The 18,511-nt window shown below is 35.7% G+C and overlaps 5 protein-coding genes across 6 annotated transcripts; 3 read left to right on the top strand and 2 right to left on the bottom strand.

The window, feature by feature from the left end:
* The first annotated feature begins 946 nt into the window (after positions 1 to 946).
* Positions 947 to 3,976, top strand: LOC106446009 (uncharacterized protein At1g51745). Its single transcript, XM_013887675.3, has 3 exons — positions 947 to 1,431; positions 1,523 to 2,319; positions 2,812 to 3,976. The coding sequence occupies exons 1-3, from the start codon at positions 1,241 to 1,243 to the stop codon at positions 3,624 to 3,626; spliced, it is 1,803 nt and encodes a 600-aa protein (XP_013743129.2). The 5' UTR covers positions 947 to 1,240; the 3' UTR covers positions 3,627 to 3,976.
* Positions 3,977 to 4,256: 280 nt separating this feature from the next.
* Positions 4,257 to 4,829, top strand: LOC111215663. Its single transcript, XM_022719544.2, has one exon. The coding sequence runs from the start codon at positions 4,481 to 4,483 to the stop codon at positions 4,703 to 4,705; it is 225 nt and encodes a 74-aa protein (XP_022575265.1). The 5' UTR covers positions 4,257 to 4,480; the 3' UTR covers positions 4,706 to 4,829.
* Positions 4,777 to 7,630, bottom strand: LOC125597698 (uncharacterized RNA methyltransferase BH0687-like). Of its 2 annotated transcripts, none has more exons than XM_048772266.1 (10): positions 7,175 to 7,630; positions 6,867 to 7,100; positions 6,617 to 6,778; positions 6,435 to 6,544; positions 6,123 to 6,231; positions 5,850 to 6,005; positions 5,660 to 5,775; positions 5,395 to 5,561; positions 5,182 to 5,312; positions 4,777 to 5,097 (listed from the first exon to the last, which is right to left on the bottom strand). In XM_048772266.1, exons 1-10 carry the CDS (start codon positions 7,544 to 7,546, stop codon positions 4,990 to 4,992), a joined length of 1,665 nt encoding a protein of 554 aa, XP_048628223.1. In that variant the 5' UTR covers positions 7,547 to 7,630; the 3' UTR covers positions 4,777 to 4,989. The 2 variants fall into 2 exon arrangements, with proteins under 2 accessions (XP_048628223.1, XP_048628222.1); XM_048772265.1 differs by having other exon boundaries at positions 6,867 to 7,109; positions 7,175 to 7,628.
* Positions 7,631 to 11,622: 3,992 nt separating this feature from the next.
* On the top strand, positions 11,623 to 13,573 carry BNAA05G36680D (glycosyltransferase BC10). Its single transcript, XM_013891296.3, has 3 exons — positions 11,623 to 11,818; positions 12,012 to 12,616; positions 12,706 to 13,573. Exons 2-3 carry the CDS (start codon positions 12,110 to 12,112, stop codon positions 13,342 to 13,344), a joined length of 1,146 nt encoding a protein of 381 aa, XP_013746750.1. The 5' UTR covers positions 11,623 to 11,818; positions 12,012 to 12,109; the 3' UTR covers positions 13,345 to 13,573.
* Positions 13,574 to 13,585: 12 nt separating this feature from the next.
* Positions 13,586 to 18,002, bottom strand: LOC125597703 (protein HEADING DATE 3B-like). Its single transcript, XM_048772273.1, has 5 exons — positions 16,007 to 18,002; positions 15,688 to 15,923; positions 14,951 to 15,525; positions 14,816 to 14,867; positions 13,586 to 14,570 (listed from the first exon to the last, which is right to left on the bottom strand). The coding sequence occupies exons 2-5, from the start codon at positions 15,895 to 15,897 to the stop codon at positions 13,797 to 13,799; spliced, it is 1,611 nt and encodes a 536-aa protein (XP_048628230.1). The 5' UTR covers positions 15,898 to 15,923; positions 16,007 to 18,002; the 3' UTR covers positions 13,586 to 13,796.
* Positions 18,003 to 18,511: the final 509 nt, after the last annotated feature.

Here is an 18,511-nt window from a genome sequence, read left to right on the forward strand (position 1 = left end):
CAATAAAACAAATATTATTTTATAATAGAATTATTCTATTTTAAAAGAAAACGAAGAAGAAAATAGAATGCTATTCGAAATGGTCTTACATCGAGGAATATGATACTTTTATTCAATTTTCTTATTTTAGTTTCCGCTTTTTGTCTTGCTATATCTAACGTTTTTATAAGTGTCTTGTGTGAGAGACTGATTCTCATTACTGTAGTAAATACATGTCCAAATTTTAGATTTTTTTCACCTAAATTAAATAAAATTTTGTTATTGTAGATATGATTGGTCAAGTTAGTCGTTTTACCAATCATCCCTTTAGATCTCTCGGTCTTTAGGTTTTTTCCTTCTTATGAATGGTTGTTATGTTTGAAAAGATAGAGCTTGGCTTTATGAACCGTAAATGACCAAATCGATGGAAAATTATAAACAAAACTTTATGTCCAAGGATAAAATTGTCATATAGAGTGCATAGTCAATAATTTTTTGGAGTTCCTTAAAAGCAAAAAAACTTTACCCATATAAAGAAAACAATTAACGACATAAATATAAATAAGACTATTAAAATAAAATAATAAATAAATAAACTACAGTTTTTTATTAAATAAATATTTTTAATTAAATAGTAATCTCGCATTTGTAAAGCGCGCGTTGAAATTTAGTTGGGATTTAAAATGTAAACATCCAACGTATTTTTAAATAAGTTATTTTAGAAACATTTTAGAAACGAGATTACGAAAACTTCGAAAAGCTTCCGATTCCGATTATAAAACGGAAAATCGGACGTCCGACAAAGCTTCGGTGATATATTGAATGAAAGAAGAAACTCTTAAAAACAAAACAAAAAGAAATCTGAAGTTTATCTCCTAAACTAGACTAGAAATAATTGTCTGGAATCAAAATCGGAAATTTATGTCTGAATAAAATCTAGAATCTAAAACACAAACTGAGATATATAACTGGAAGACAAAATTATTCAGAACCGCCTCTTTGCCCTAAAGTAAAGAAAAAGAAAACTCTCTCTCTCTCTCTCTCTCTCTCTCTCTCTCTCTCTCTCTCTCTCTCTCTCTCGGAGGAAGACAAACCAAAACCCTCAAAGAGCAAAAATAAAAAACAGCGGGTTTGATCGGAGATCGGGGGAACTCTCCGACGACGTTGTCCTTGTTGTCCTTGTTGTCGTGGTAGATTAGATAAACACCCTCTCGCAATCAGTCTCATGAACCTCTCTTGGAATCTGTAGATCAAGTGTGTGATGGGGAGTAGCGATGAGCGAAACAGTAAGGCGATTGATGCCTCCGTTGGAGGTTTGGTTTGGGTCCGACGCCGCAACGGGTCATGGTGGCCGGGTCGGATCATGGCTCATCACGAGGTTCCTGATGATACCATCGTTTCTCCCAAATCAGGCACACCTATTAAGCTTCTAGGTCGTGACGATGCTGGCGTGTAAGTAAAGTCTCTTCCTTTTTGATTGATTCAGTCTTCTCTTAGTCATTGTCGAGAGTTAATATTTGTTGTTTTGATTTAATCTTGGCAGGGATTGGTATAATCTTGAAAAGTCCAAGAGGGTGAAGGCGTTTCGTTGTGGGGAGTATGATGCTTGTATTGAGACTGCTAAGGCTACTGCCACTGGTGCTAGTAAGAAGCCTGTCAAGTACGCTCGACGTGAAGACGCCATTGTCCATGCTCTCGAGATCGAGAGTGCCCTCCTTGTTGGAAAAGATGAGAAGCCAAGCACGTCTTCTGACTCGACTGATGTGGCAAAGACTGAAGGTGCCTTGCAGTCTAGTGTGTCTTGCGAAAAGACTAGTAATGGCGAGTCTTCAAAGGTGCAGCCTTTGTCAGGAAAGAGGAGGAAAAGAACACCTAATGACTCGGAAGTTGATGGGAGTGATGAAGGGAACAAACGAATGAGAGGGCTTGAGGATCTTGGAGTTGGTACAATAGGATCAAACGGAGAGGCTAATAAGCAGGAAAATGGATTGGTTAGTGATGAAGAAGACATCAGTGATTCTATGCCGAATGGGGTTCTTGCAAATGGTACTAGCAGGGGTAGCTCTCCGGCGATGAAAGGTAAAAGGTCACCAGCTGTAACTGCTATGGCTTCTGTTGCTGTCTCTGAAAACAAAGATTCTGCTGTAGTCAACAATGATAACTTGGACAGCAATGGGGTTTCATGTGACAATGATGATGTTTCATTAAATGCTTCTGAGAATGTTGCTGAAGTGATGATACATAACAATGCAAAAGAGACTGAAATCTCCAGCATATCAGTTTCGGCAAAGGATGAAGTATTTGATGTTCCGCTACTTGGAGAAGATAAATACTCTGCAGGTATAGATGGCTAAACTCCTTTATAAAAATTTCTGGTGATTGAATGTTCTCTCTTTTGATCTGAGGGACATTTGCAGTTTCTGTGTCTATTTTTGTGTTAACACTTGGTTGGAATAATCTGAATGCCTCCACTTTTAGGAAGAGAGGAAACATAACAGCGTGGATAAATCATCAGTTGGATTTGTCACATGATGGATTAAAGTACTTATATCACTAATGTCTAGACAACTCATCCAGATAGAATACTAATGACTCTTTGCTTGGGCAATGGATGCTTTCCTTTTATTCAACTCAGTGACTTAACATTACAGATGCTTCCTATTATTTTTGTATGACTAATTGTTTCTGGTATTGCCTTAAGATTGTTTATCTGCTATAGTTTCTTCTGTGCTTGTTTGGATCAAACACTTGATCAGTTAGATCGCCTTTGGTAGTTTCTTTTTCCAGTTTGTAATTAACATGACTTAAACTGACGTGCATTGTTGTTCCCAGGAGCTTTCACATCTTCACACACGAAAGCTCTAGCTCTTGTTTCTGAACCAACGAGGCAATGTGATGATGTGGTGAAAACGGAAGGATGTAATGGATTTGTTTGTGTAAGTCCATCTGCTTTACTTATCAATGGGATTGAGGATATCACTTCCAAGTGGCAGATAAAAGGGAAAAGGAACCCAAGGCAGATGAGTAAAAAACAAGAGGAAAGAAGACTTGCTTACGCCGAAGAAGCCAACAACAATTCTCTGCCTCACTGTTCTCTCTCTGATCAAAATCCGCATGGTCATTTCAGCGGTATGGGAAGAAACTCTCAACTGTATGACGTGAAGATCGAGGAAAAAGGTAGCTACAAACCCAGAAACGTCCCGATGATTTCCCTTATGAGTAAACTGGACGGTGAAGCTATCGTCGGTCATCCTCTAACCGTTGAAGTGCTTCAAGATGGATCGTGTGACCGCATTTTGTGCAGTCATATCAAGTCGCTTGTTGTTCCAATGGTTGCTGGTGATGTGAAGCCGAAGCCATCTTGGAAGAATAAATCCAAGAAAAAGAAACCACACATTCCTCCGCACAAATCATCAAAGTCAAAGAAAGCTTCGTCCCTATCCGTAAAGACAAGGTGCCTCTCTGCTCTAAGTGGCCAGAAGCTGACAGTGAGTAGCAAGAAGAAAGTGATGATTGAGAAGATGAAAGAGGGGATTGTGTCTTGCATCCCTCTGAAAGTAGTCTTCAGTAGGATAAACGAAGCAGTGAAGGGGTCAGCGAGACAAGTACATAGAGCATTGCCATCTTCAGGCAATAATACTACCTGATGAGATGAGTTTGGTCCTCCCTGGTTTGATTTCGCCTCTATTTCTCGTCTTTTCTTTTTTTCTTATTGACTCAGGTTTAAGATGAAACTAGCCCGGTTTTAGCGAGCTGGATGGGTATTACTGTATAGTACAGAGATATCTTAGTCCTTGTGAGACAGAAAGAGAGAAAAGAATGTGGAAGTGGATGTGTGTATATGTAATTATATTAGACATAGCAATTGGTGGTGGGAGGTGTAATATTAAAAGAAACAAAAAAAAAAAGATAAACTCAGAATAGGTGGAAGAAGACATTGTTGCTCATTTACTCAACTTAACATTTCAAGGATTGCTTTAGTCTTTTTCCAGATAAACTCAGATTGTTTGTTGTAGCTCTTAAAGGTTCTTGTCAAACTCAGATGGAAAAGAAACTATTTATAGCTATTTGGTTCTTTTTATGTCTGCATTATATTCAGACACACCATCTCTACTTGGGTGTGTGGCTGGCTATGTTTATTGCATCTTTGTGGACCCAACTCTATTCTTAAATGTGTTTGGTCAATGGTTTGGCAAAACCGGATCATAGAAAAGTCATATTACAAGTTCTTTAACTAGAACAGAGAAAATAAGAAAAACATCTAGATTCCATTTGGGAAGTGACAGGAAGAGAAGAATATGCGTTGACAAAGTCAAACGCAATGAAACAAGACATGATCCTTCGCTTACACGTCTTTTACCTTAAAGCCAAAGCAAACCATAATATGTCCAATAACTTGTAAGACTATCTTTCTTATGTCTGCGCCTAAGCTCTATTATAAAGTCCTTTCACAACTCAACGATTATAGCAATTCTTAATTTTCCATTTCAAGATCTCTGACATGTCTGTGAAGAGACAGGCTTCAGAGAGAAAGAACAATGGAAGCAACAAGTCGAGTTATTATCGATGCTTGTCATTCTCGTTCATGGAGTCATCAACGGATGGGAAGAAGAAACCATCGTCTTTGAGTCGTATGGATTCTAAAAAGCTCAAGGAAGGTATTGTGAAGTGGGCGAAGCGTGTTGCGGCTTACGCTCGTCAACTTAGCTCAAGAAAACGTAATTAAGACAGATGATGAAAGCTTTTTGGAAGATTGATCTTGTTCTTGTTGAAGTCAACTACTTTCTTTTTTTGTCCTTTTGTAAATAAGCAAGTTTTATTCAAATAATATTTCAAGTCGGTTCATGAAAGGAGAAAGTTGTTACTGAGACTTGTTGATCCCAAAAAAGGCTTGAATAGACTTAACTCTATTGGGAAAAACATAACTCCCTCAATCTAAAAATCTATGTTTTCATTTTGTTTATCATCTGCTTAGAGACCAAATGAGAGCAGTCATAGTCACAAGAGAGATCAAGAAAGCTCAAGCAAGCAGACACATTCAATGTGAGGAGTGTGAGGGAACATATCCACCGGCTGCACACTCATCAGTTTGTAGCACCCCTTTATATTCTTCTCCTCCTACGTTTCAAAACCACCAAGTTTTTGTTGAATACCTTTACAAAATTTATATAAAAGATTCAGGAAAAAGGATTAGCTACTAACCACGCCATGACAAAGGTAATCAAGATCCCTAGCGCAGGTTGCAGGATTACATGAAACATAAATGATCCGTGGAGATTTAAGGTTTAGCAGAAACTTGATCAACTTCATGTGCATACCAGGCCGATTGGGATCTGTAAAAAAAACACTTCTCTAATGAGTAAGCAATAAAAAACTGGTAAAAAGTATTAGAATCAAGATGAAAAAGCTTATAACCAGAGATAACGATATCAGGTTTAGGGAAATTGCTCCCAAAATCTTCTCCTATTTTATTAAGATCCCCTTGGATGAATGTTGCATTCTCTATGCCGTTTATTTGAGCATTCTTGTGTGCATCTGTTACTGCTTGTGGTACTACTTCATAACCATACACATGCTTCGCCCTAGAGAAAGAGGAGAATAAAACCGAACACTTCAGCAAACGATCAGAACTGCTAATATCCATTATTCTTTGGCAATATTTTAGGCTCAAGTTTTCTACCTTCTGGCAAGTGTAAGACCAATGGTACCAGTTCCGCAGAAAAGATCAAGCACAACTTCTGAGCCATCTCCTTTAAGTCCAGCACATTCCTCAATAAGCTTATATAAAACTTCAGCCTGCACAGTGCAGACCATTGTAGTTTCCCACAAGTATTTGCTTAATGTTTGAAGTGTAAGAGGAATCAAGATACCTGATGAGTGTTAGTCTGAAAGAAAGAGTTGGCTGATATTTGAAATGTAAGGCCTCTCAAGACCTCTGCGATTGTTTCTTTACCGTAAAGTGTATATTCCTGTTCCCCAACCGATGTATTTCCAACAGAGGAATTTACATTATTCATGATGCTTACCTGCATTTTCATGACCCAAAGAAAAGTATGCAAAGTATTAAAATTACAATGCAGGAAAAGAATGTGCTCAATCTATTAAGGCTTTAGGAATGAAGCAAGTAAGATTTCATTACGAACCACTTCAGGAATTGACGAAACTTTATCAACAAGGGGCTTCAACAGCTCTGGCTTATAAGACGACGTCACAAAATTGACCATGAGTTCTTGTGAACCAGTCTCCACATTCCTATGGTCAGGTTTGATCATAAGAACGCATTAGCAAAACTTAGGAGGTGACATAAGAACTACTGCTAATGATCATGCGCAGATACAACAAAAAATTTTCACTTCCATCAAACTCTATTTCAGCATGACAAACACACTAGTCTTTATATTAGGAGAACAAGTTGTCTATTCTATTTGACACTATGATTCAAGTACCTTCAATACCTTCCAGTTCTCAGCATCAAATGTTTAAGAAACCCAGCATGTGAACGAGCATTATAGGGCGAAAGACTTAGTTGAGGATCTCTCCAGCAATCTTGAACAGCAGCAAGAACCTATATAGATTATAACAAAATGATACTCAAAGAAGCAGATACCAACTCTGAACAAAACTGCTTTCACCGTACCATGTTAGCAGGCTCGCTTTGTAACAAGCACTTATCAACATTCAAAACCTTGTCAAAAAATCCAGGAGCGTGTAGCCCCAACGCAAAGCTCACAGGACCATCTTCTCTCTCGTGCAACATTTCAACCGGAAGCCATCTTTGTGGACCAAATGAAAACTCCATCTATATTACAAAAAAAAAATGAAAGTAATATAAGCTGAGAGACCAAATCAACCAAAAGGGACAGTTGATAACAAAAACAAAACAAAACCTTGTTACGGTAACTGAACTGGATATCACAAGGAACAATAGGCTTCAAGACAGTCTCAAGACCTGGATTGTTATCAGAGAACCTTCCGACATGAGTGATGAGCTCATGAACTTGTTCCTCTTTAGCTCGAAGCTGAGCTTCGTAGGAGAGATTCTGAGCTTTGCAACCACCACAGTAGGAAGCGTACTCACATGGAGCTTCTACTAAGTCACGGTGTGGAGTTAAAGTCTTGATCTTTGTCACCTAAACAACAACAATAAGCAAATACGAACAAAAAAAAACAAAAAAGGAGAGATTTTTAATGAAACCTCAGCGTAGCTGCCTTTGCGGCGAGTGACGCGGCCGAGGAAACGCTCGCCGGGAAGAGCACGGTCGCACATGACGACGAAGCCAGTGCCATCAACCTTGCAGATTCCTTTTCCCTTGAACCCCAAACTCTCGCAGACGAGCTCCACCGTCTGCCCTCGTTTCGGGTAATACGGCGCCGTTTTCTTCTCGCTGTTGTTCTCTTCTTTGTTCGCCTTCAGTGTGTTGTTGTTACCGCCGGAGAGCTGAGAAGCAGAGAGGTGAGCGAGAGGAACCGCGGAGGAGGAGGAGGAGCATCGGAACTTATGAAGCCATGCGCGCGTGGGGACCACGTACCTGAGCCTGAGGGCATGGGCAGGCGTGGTGGCTAACATTGGAGTCGATGTGTGGGTTTTAGTGAGGAGAGAGCTCGAAAGAGGAAGAAAAATGACTTTCTCAGAAGTTGTGATAAAGGGTGAATTGGTCATCTTCATCAGCGTTTAAAACGACAGCGTTTCACGCCGTCAGAAAACTATCTTCTTCGTCTTCTTACGGGAAAAGTGGCGATTTCGACCCCAACAATTTCAGTCGTGCCAAATACGATCCGAACAATTGATCAATGTCAAATACGACCTCAACTCAATTATAATTTAAAAAAACTACCTGAACTTCTTAAAACATGCCTAAATCTACATTGACTCTAACAGAAGTTAATCAACCGTTAACGAGATAAAACGACGTCGTTTTGATATACAAGGAAAGTGCCGATTTCAACTTCAACACTCTCAGTCGTGCCAAATAGGACCCGAACAAATGGCCAGTGCCAAAAACGACCTCAACTCAATTATAATTTAAGAAAAATTACCCAAACTTTTTAAAACACGTCTAAATCTACGTTGACTCTAACAGAAGTTAGTCAACCGTTAACAAGATAATACGACATCGTTTTGAACATATTACTGTTTATATTGTGCTAACATCAATAATCAAAAATATTTCCTACCTAAGATTTGTGGTCATCTATTTATCTTCCTCACCTATCAATCTAATTTTACATAAATCTTTATTTTACAGCTTAAAAGAAACCACAATAACCCAAACAATCAAAACACCAAAAACTAGAATCCCAAAAAAGACGAATCATTAATGATCACCTCTCTTTTTATCTAATCTTACAAATAAACTTTTAAAAAAATATACCAAACCAATCAACTCAACTAAAACTCAACGACACATACATTGAGCCATCTAAAGAAATACAAACTACACGGCCAGCTATTTAACAATTTACAAACTTACTTTCGCAGATGCTTACGAAGAAGACGAAGACGACAACCAAAATCAGTGAAATTACATAAACAAAAAAAGCAGAGTAAGTTACAAACTCTGATAAATATAACTAATAATGATTTTTGTTTACATATTATCCATCAAATAAAAGAGAAACAAACACAGCCACACCAGGAGATACAAGAGACAATCCCAACATACACAAAGGCGGCAACAACATCTCCACCTGCTCACTTCTCTTGTCTTATGAAAATAGCTTACATGCTCAATGTCAACAGGCCAATGATATTGTCTTCTTATGAAAAATACATATATTCGTTTATAATCCATTAAGGCCCAAATACTAATTGTCACTCATTTTATAGTTATTTTTATAAGTCTTCATGTATTTGTTTTAAAGGTCCATTAAAAGCAACAAGTTTAAAAAAAACATATAACCAACATAATAAGAATAAGAAAATATATTACTTAATACGTACACAACTTACACAACTAAACTGGATAAAAAATATCCGGAAACAAAAGGTACTCTCAACAACCTTAATATAATTTATATAATCTCAACAGTACAAGTAACAAAAGACAAACAAACAAAGTCTGAGTGACACAACAAGCAACACCACGTACTATATCAATCACATTACTAACACAATTTAGTCTTTCATGAGTAGAAAACAGTGCATACAGAGTTTATCATCACAATTCTAACCCTATAACAATAAAAAACTTGAAAAACAATGATCAACCCAAAACGCAAAATTCACAGCTACAATAACCCTAACAAATATTGAAATAAAACAAAAACTATGTCTATAACCCCGCGTTTGCACGGAGGCAATGCCCCTAGTGTAAAGTAAAAATCAGATTTTATATTTGAGTTTGTTGATTCTGTTTAGGTTCGGGTCAGTTTGCATCTATAGTTAAAATACCTATAAAATAGCTATAAATTTTGGATACATATTTGGACATTTTAGGATCCAACAAAGATTCATGATACTCAAACTTCATCAAAATTTAACCGGAATCGATCATATTTATCTTTTTTGTTAAGATAATCTAATAAAAGGAATAATTTTAAAGATTTCTCAAGCTATCCACGTCAGATGAAATATTTCATCCAATCATATTTTTGTCATGTTGTCACGTCATCTCAACTAAGGGCCTGACTGGTTCAAACGCAGCGGTTGCGGTTGCGGTTGCGGGAGTTTGTGGATGCGGGCGGTTGCGGTTTCTAGCGGTTTTAAGAGATTTGTACGACTGGTACTGCGGTTAAAAATTTGTGCGTTTGCGGGTGACTTATGACTGGTTAACTACCAAATGCGGTAACAGTCAAATAATAAATTAACAATATATTTAATATAATTATAAAAAATCAAATCAAAATATTTAATTATAAAATTTATATTTAGAAAGTTATAATTTTAATTTTTGAAAATTTATTGAAATTGTTTTATTATAAAATTTTATAATATTAATTAAAATAAAATAGATATATTTTAATATTTTCATAATTTTAATTTTAAATTTTTTATTAAATATTTATTTCTTTGTATATATATTGTTTTAAAAAAAAGAAAAAAATTTTACCCTCCCGCAACCGCCCGCAACCGCAAACGCTAGCTGGAGCCAGCTTTTGAATTTATGAGATTCGGAGCGGTTTGAAGCGGTTTAGGACGATTTGAGTGATTGTTGCAAACCGCCGACAACCGCTACCGACCGCAAAAGCTGCGTTTGCGGGTGGTAGCGGGAAAACCAATCGCCACCTAAGTCTCTTCTTTTCAGTTATACTCAGAGGTCTATTTAATTAATAAATAAAAATCTCTAATACAATGAAAAAGTTTTTTGAAGACCTTCCTAAACATGTGAGGCAAGATGCTGTGGACACCAATTTCAGTGACGCAAATAAACGTGCAGAATGTGTTCACGGCAACAGGAAGAGATCAAACTTATCAATACTCAGGTCCGCAAGCACCAGCAACATCATGAATTTGGAGGAACCATGCACGCCCCACAGCAACACACACTTCAAAGAATGGAAAGAAACGTCAAGATGTACTGATGTGAAGCATTTCTATATGTTTGTTTGACGTGATAAGCATTAAGGAAACATTATTTGATAACAATTTAGAAGATTTGATAATGCTAAAATAAAAAAAAATATTATATTAGATAATAGAAAAATATTATTTGATATATATCTCGGTTAATCCTCTAACTAGGTTAGAGTTTTTGACATTGTAATTCTAAGAGGAAAACACAAAAGTTTTGGGGTTTCATAGCTGAGTAAACTGAGATAATTAATCAACAGGTGTTGAGTCAAGCAAGGTGGATAAATTAAGAATCAATATGTGTTCAGTTGTGTAATTCGAATCAAGTAAGTATGTAAGAGATCCTGTAAATGATTTCTAATAAAAGAGATATGTGTTATTAGAAATATTTTCTGCCTTTTGTTTTTACTGAATCTCGAATCTAAAATAATATCTTTATACAGAGAGTTAAAGGTTACAATGCTTAATAATCAACCATTACAATGGTTAGTAACCAAGCATTACAATGGTTAATAAGTATCATAACTGAAATGGTTTATCATAGTTGTAGTAGTTCGTCTCTAAAGACTACAATCACCAATAGTTGTAATAGTTTATACATATATAATGTTTTAAAATAATTAAATTACCAAAACTCAAATTACCTGAATATTTATAGACAAATTTAATATTCTTTAAATGTATATCAAATAGATACGAAAATGAACTAAAATAAGAGAAAAAAGATATGTCCTATTATGAGAATCCTTTAAAATATATGCAACTTTTAAAATGAAAAACACATCTTTATATTAAAAGATAACTTTTAAAACATATAATTTTTTTTTGTTATAAACAAACACATTCTTATACATATTTTACAATCTTATTTCGGTAATTGAATTGGATATCGCAGGGAACAATAGGCTTCAAGACAGTCTCAAGACCAGGATTGTTGCGTGATAAGCTCATGAACTACGCCGTCAGACGTTTTTTCTGACGGCATGAAAAGCTCATGAAACTGCATTACACGTACGTTCAGAGTTGTCATAAACGTTTTGTATTGTAATAAACGTCTCTAACTAAGACCATCAGTTACAAAGAAAGACCAGCAGTTACCAACGTACTTATGTTTTAATGCTTTTTATTATGTTCTTTCTCCGAGTTTTCTTATATTTAAGCTCTCTGTTTTCGTAAGTAAATGAGAGTTTCAGACAACATCCCTCGGCTAAGATCATGAGACAAGATTTAAGCTCCATTAACATGTCCTCCTAACATATGGACTAATCCAACAGCTGAACCAAATGGGTAACAGAGAAGATACAAAATACTAATTTTGTCTTTTTTCTGGTGCGTTTTCTATTCAAAGTTTCCATCTTTTTAGTGTTCTTTTTCAATCAGTAACACTTGAATTCGCCATACTCTCACTCTCGAAGCTTTGTTTTAGATTTTAATCAAAAAAATGTACTCATATTACCACAAAAACGGTTTGTCGGATATTTATGTCTCTCTCTCTCTCTCTGTGTTCTTCGGAGACTAACAGGAACTACTAGGTTGGAGTTTGAAACTTCTCGTACGTTTTGGCTTGCTTGCATTTCTGGAAAAAAATAACCCATTTGCTAAAACCATAAACTCAGGCTAATGGGGAAGGAGGAAGGGGTCAAAGATACACCAGCTTCTAATTTAAAACCTACAAACCAATGTAGGACTCTTTTACCAATGCGGGTGCTTCAGGTTTTCTTGATGCTCGTTGTTTTGGCTCTTGGAATCTCAGTCGTTAGCATGCACATGATCAAGTACTTGAAGGTTCAAACTTTAGCACCTACCACATTTATCTCTACGAGTGATGAGATAACTACATTGGAGAGCTTTATCAAGCCTCCATCGAGTGTTTGGCACTCCATGAATGACAGCGAGCTTCTTTGGCGTGCATCTATTGAGCCACGGAGATATGAATATCCTTTTAAAAGGGTTCCGAAAATGGCATTCATGTTTCTCACCAAAGGTCCATTACCATTTGCTCCACTTTGGGAAAGGTTTTTCAAAGGGCATGAAGGGTTTTACTTAATATACGTTCACACATTGCCAGATTATAAATCGGATTTCCCAAGCTCATCTGTGTTTTACAGAAGACAGATCCCAAGTCAGGTACTTTCATTAATCTTTTAACTGAGCAAAACTTCTCTTTAGTAATGTTGCTTCTTGTGTCTTCATTTAGTTTCTCTATTTTTATGTAGCATGTGGCTTGGGGAGAGATGAGTATGTGTGAAGCTGAGAGAAGGCTTTTGGCTAACGCGTTACTCGATATCTCTAATGAATGGTTTGTTTTGCTCTCTGAAGCTTGCATTCCTCTACGCGGTTTCGAGTTCATCTACAATTATGTCTCCAAATCAAGATATAGTTTCATGGGTTCTGCTGATGAGGACGGGCCTTACGGAAGAGGCAGATACAGCTATGCAATGGGACCAGAAGTCCAACTAAGCCAGTGGAGAAAAGGGTCTCAGTGGTTTGAAATCAACAGAGAACTTGCTCTTTACATTGTTGAAGACATCATTTACTATCACAAATTCAAAGAGTTTTGTAGACCTCCTTGTTATGTGGACGAACATTACTTCCCAACGATGCTATCTATTAGATATTCTCATTTGCTGGCGAAGAGGACATTAACTTGGACAGATTGGTCAAAAGGTGGTCCTCATCCAACTACTTTTGGGAAGTCTGTTATAACAGAGATGTTTCTCAAGATGATTCAGGAAGGTCAGTCCTGCTTATACAATGATCAGACATCTCAAGTGTGTTATCTCTTTGCAAGAAAGTTTGCTCCAAGTGCATTGGAGCCATTACTCAAACTTGCACCAAAGGTTCTTGGGTTCTAATGGATGTGCTTTTTGAACTTTTGAGTGTAGCTTTGCTTTAGCATGGACACAACTGATCATTATTGTCCACTTCCGCATTTATATATAGATGTTTATTTTGTCGTTCAAAAACAAAAAAATATAGATACTTCAATGACTAATGAAATTTAACTTTATAGATAACTGAATAAAAGAGAATTGATATATTTTTAGTATCAGAGTCATCTTGTTATACTGTTTTGGCATTTGCATAACATTTCAAAACTGAATTGTTATTAATGGAACAAAAACTTCTCTCTTTTATTAGCTGTTTGTCAAATACAATATCAATGTATATGTGTGTGTGTGTGTGTGTGTGTGTTTATGTTACATCTTCACATGAAGATTAAATAGAATACACTGGAAAACTTAACTAGATTTAAAGAAGCAATTATAGAGCAAAAAGAATGTGGAATGTTGAAAGTAAAGAAAAACTACCTAATCATATGATCTGAGTCCCTCCTTTCTTCTTGAATGGAACGGAAAATTCTTGCAGCAGATTCAGAGGCAGATGTTGAATTATGAGGAATGGCTTTAATGGCACGGTGCAGAGGTTGCTGTTTCTGCTCATGCTCATCATTGTGATGAGTAGGCTCTGTAGGAAATAGAGGAAGTACATCGAATTTATGCTTCTCTGGTGGACTTGAAGCTGTACTTCCATGTACATCACTGTCATTAGATTCCTGAGACTTCTTTAAAGAAAATGGAATGGCTTGAGTCATGTGGCTCGATGTGCTAGACCATCTTTGAAGCTGACCAAACGGGTTTGTCTGGTCAAGTACTGTTGTCCTAGCGTTCGGCTGTGGGAAGTAGTTGTGGCTAAACTGAGTAGAAACAGGGAACTTGAATGCTGATGTGTCAAGCGAATCTTGTCCATAGATTGGAACCATGAAGGCTGAAGGAGGAGGAGGACATGGTCCTGCGTATGGTTTATAGACCAGACCTTCTGAAGGAGACATTACAGGAACTAACCATTGGTTTCCAGGAGGAGGAAGTAGCTGTTGTTGCCAAATTGGCTTCATGAGCTCTTTGGTTATGGCAGGTAGAGGAAGCTTTGGTTTCATATGTTCTGGATATTCTTCAGTTACAGGTTTGTGATTCTCTGTGTTTGGTTTCTTAACCTTTGAAGCAACCATTGAACCACTTCTTAGGCCATTAAGCTTACTTTCAAGAACCAGGTTTGGTGATTTTGCAACCATCTTTTGAACCTGTATCATGTTAAGGTTCATGGTCAGGACCGGTCCTAGGCATAGCCAAATGAAACATTCACCTATAGCCCCCAAAAATTTTAAAGAAAATTATATAGACATACACCACTAGTTTTGTAAAGAAAAAAATTGAAACCATTACTAAATCACCTCCGGCCCCTTCCAAAAAAAATCAGGGCTGGCCTGTCAATGGTCAGATCAAATGAAAGCTGAAAAACATAGGAAGTTAGTTGTTAGCAGCTTACCATTATCAGCCTATGAAGCTCAAATACTTGTGCTGCAAAGATCTTCTGCTGGCTGAACATATCAGCAGAACAAAAGTAAGAAACAAGGCAAAGTTTATATACTTGAGACTGACAAGTAAGTGAAAGGATACATACTTGATCATATAAGTTCTCATCTTCCAAAACATCTTGTCACCTATCACTCTTGCAACATCATTAGATGAAGCACTCATACCAGACAAAGAGTCTATGGCAGAACGGTCTAAGACATCTTGTTCACGTGGAGGCACGGTTTTGAGCTTCTTTTGAGTTTCAACGTTAGATACATCAACGGCTCTTCTTCTATACAACTGAGTTTTCATCATATTGAGAGACCTGTTCTTGCTTTCATCTTGCAAAAGTAATTCTCGAATTTGAAGATTGTCCAGGGCAACCTTGGAACCAGCAGCTTCTCCACCTCCTCCAGCTATGCTGCTACTACTAGTACAAAACTGGAGTGATAAATCTGTGTTTGCTTGTGGATTTGTTTCTGAGCGTCTAACAAGAGGAGCCTTAAGAGAATCCAAGTTGGTAAGGTTCTTGAAATGGTACTCATTTTGTATTATTGAACTAGGCTTAGTATTAGTAACTGATGATCCCCTGGCACTTGGATGATTCACCTTCCCCTCAAACTTTGATGCTGGAGAAGTGTTGCAGATTTGTGTAAACTGACTCTTTTCAGGTCGACCATGCTGTTCAAAACAAGGAAAAAAGTATTGGGCAATAAGTATAAAGTGATATTCAAACCTTGTATTTTTATTTTATTTTCATGAATGTTTTGTGTCACACCAAGAGTATGCAATGGAACAACACACAAAATCAAGAAGTGACTTAAGGAGAAAAGGAAAACTCACGCGACGGGTGTTGTTGGCTTGGGGAGCAAGAGACAGAGAGAGTGTGGAAGGAGAATCGCAGATCTTGTTGGTCGGAGAAGGAAGAGGGTAACGTTTTGATTTGCCATCAAATGGCTGAGGCAAGCCTCCTCTTCCAGTATCATTGACATGAACTCTTGGGAACAATGGAGGAATTGTTATCCTGTTTGCCTCATCTTTCATTCCTCCCATCTTTAGATCTTCTTTCTTTTGTGTACCTACATTTCCAACAAACCCTATCAATTTCTTCCACTGCAAGTAATCTCAAGAAATAAAGATTGGTAGTTATTGAAGAATTTACCTTCTGAATATCAAAGATCTAACAACACTTTAGATCAATCCCACGTCCAAATGATTATAACCTTTTCTTTTTAAATATATTTGGGGAGCTAAAACGAATCTTGACAGAAGATCAAGAAGAGCAGAAGCAAAAGAAGATATTATGTTTGTGTCGCCCCACAATGGATTCCATACGAGGGGACGACAAAACTTGTGTGTGTGTGGGTGTGTGTGACTCTGCGGTCATGTCTGGTTCATTCAAGTAAAGATCCCTAACTCACGGGAACTCGGATTATAGATAACGTGGCGAGGTTTGGTTGGTTAGGTCGGAGTGGGCGTGAGGGAGAAGATGCTCGGGTGACTCGGTCTCTTTGCACAACACTAGCCACATGTTTTCAATATCTCTCGCGTGGCTAACTTAAAACTTCCATCATTTCCAAAACTTTTCCTATTTTGGGATTATCTTTAACGAAATATCTGTTTCTGATCGCAATCATCTGACACAGAAGTGAGAGAGAAGAAGCGTGTTCGGTCGGAACGAGCCTATTTTCCCGGTTTGGGATCGGGACAGACCAGAAGCGAGGTTTAGCACAAAACCAAAGGACGATTAGTCCACGCGCGAGTCAACCGCTCGTGCGTTCTCAAATTTAACGCGCGTATGTAAGAGCAAGTCCATCCATTAGTACCTCTAATGAGTTTTTATGATTAAATTAGTGGTTAATAAGATGATTTGATTTGTTAAGAACCTTTGTTAGTGCAAATAAATTTTTCTTCCTCCAATGGGAGAACTTCATACGGGTTTTTAAATAATTTTTCTTTTTGTATAGAACTAAGATAGAGAATGTTGCTTTTGATCACATCAGATTGCACATTAAAGGGGGATTATTGGTAAGTGAATTTTCATGAACTTTGAAAATTTTGAGATTCCATTGTTATTGGTTCTTCGATTTCAAAAATCTTAGTAGAATCCATTGTTATTGGTTTAAGAATTTTCAAAATCTATTGTTATTAAAAAAGGTTAGTTATTTTTAATTCAATAATTCTAACTAAATCTAATGTTATTTGGGAGATGAATTCTATTCATTTTTACTCATAAGACTCAACTTTCAAAATATTATATGTATCCATGTGATTTTCAAAATCCATGTGATAAAAAACTAGAAAACAAAAATATCATTCTACCAAATATCTATTGCACCTTAAATCCATATACTAGATCTCGACCCGCACAACCGCGCGGGTGTTTATTTTCATTTATTTTTATATAAACATTTTGTTTTATTTCTAAATTGGTATATATTATAATATATATGAGGTGTATCTATTAATTTTTAGAACATAATAATTTTACCGTATATTTTTTTTATTAAATTGGTTATTTCAAAATTTCACAAGTTATTAAAAAAATAAACTTTTAGCTTCATAAATTTATATTATCGAGTACACTAAGGTTGTTCAAACATAATAATATTAGAGTATAATTGTTCTTCATCAAGTAGATTGTTTCAAACTTTCATATGTGTTATTTCTTCTTATATATTTTTTTTTTGTTTTTTTGGATTAGTATTTCATTATTGAATAGATAAATAGAAATATAATTTTGAAAATATTAAAATATTATCATCTCCAAAGATAATCAAACATTTCACAAAATAAGAAAGTTAACAAAAACTAAACTTAACGCTTTGTGTATAAATTTTATAAAGAATTTATAAAACATTTAAATTTATTTTGTAAATGAACTATATAAAAAACACAAATTAATATGAAAACAGTTTAGTTTTAAAAATGTACTTGATTACGTGTAGAAGTCTCGAGAAATATTTTTGCTCCTTGCAGTCTCTTTCAAACACGATGGTACAAGATATGGAAGTAAAAATTGATAACAGAATTTCCAAATCACATTTTATTCTTGGAAATAATTGATAGTTATTTGGTTCCTATAATATAGCAATATTGTGTTATAAACATATTATTTAGCTCCTATAATCTAGAAAGTGAGTTATTTAGAAATATAATAATGATAAGATTACATATTAAATGTAACATAACTTTATAGTAATATGTCCATTAGATCCATTTAAAAAAAATCACACATGAATTAAGGTCGTGACTTCAGTTTTAATATATAAAATGTCCAAAACTATAATTCTTTACATTTATATACTTTTACATTTTTAAAATATATAATTATTTTTATAAATATTATCATTTTTTAATGTAAAATTTTAATAATTACATTTATAAATATTAATAAATTTTAATATTAAAAAAAAATATTTTCAAAAAGCATTTTCAAATTTTAAAAAGAAAATTCGAAAAAAATATTTTGAAAAAAGCATTTTCAAATTTTAAAAAGAAAATTCGAAAAAAATATTTTGAAAAAAAAATCGATTTTATTTTATTTTTGATAACATATAATCCGAAATTATAAAAGAAATATACAAAAGTTCAAATTCGAAAACATATAATCCAAAATTATAAAAGAAACATATTATTTTTTATTTTTATAACATATATATCTATA

Source organism: Brassica napus, unplaced genomic scaffold, assembly GCF_020379485.1.
Source record: "Brassica napus cultivar Da-Ae unplaced genomic scaffold, Da-Ae ScsIHWf_1518;HRSCAF=2116, whole genome shotgun sequence".
Lineage (NCBI taxonomy): Eukaryota > Viridiplantae > Streptophyta > Magnoliopsida > Brassicales > Brassicaceae > Brassica > Brassica napus.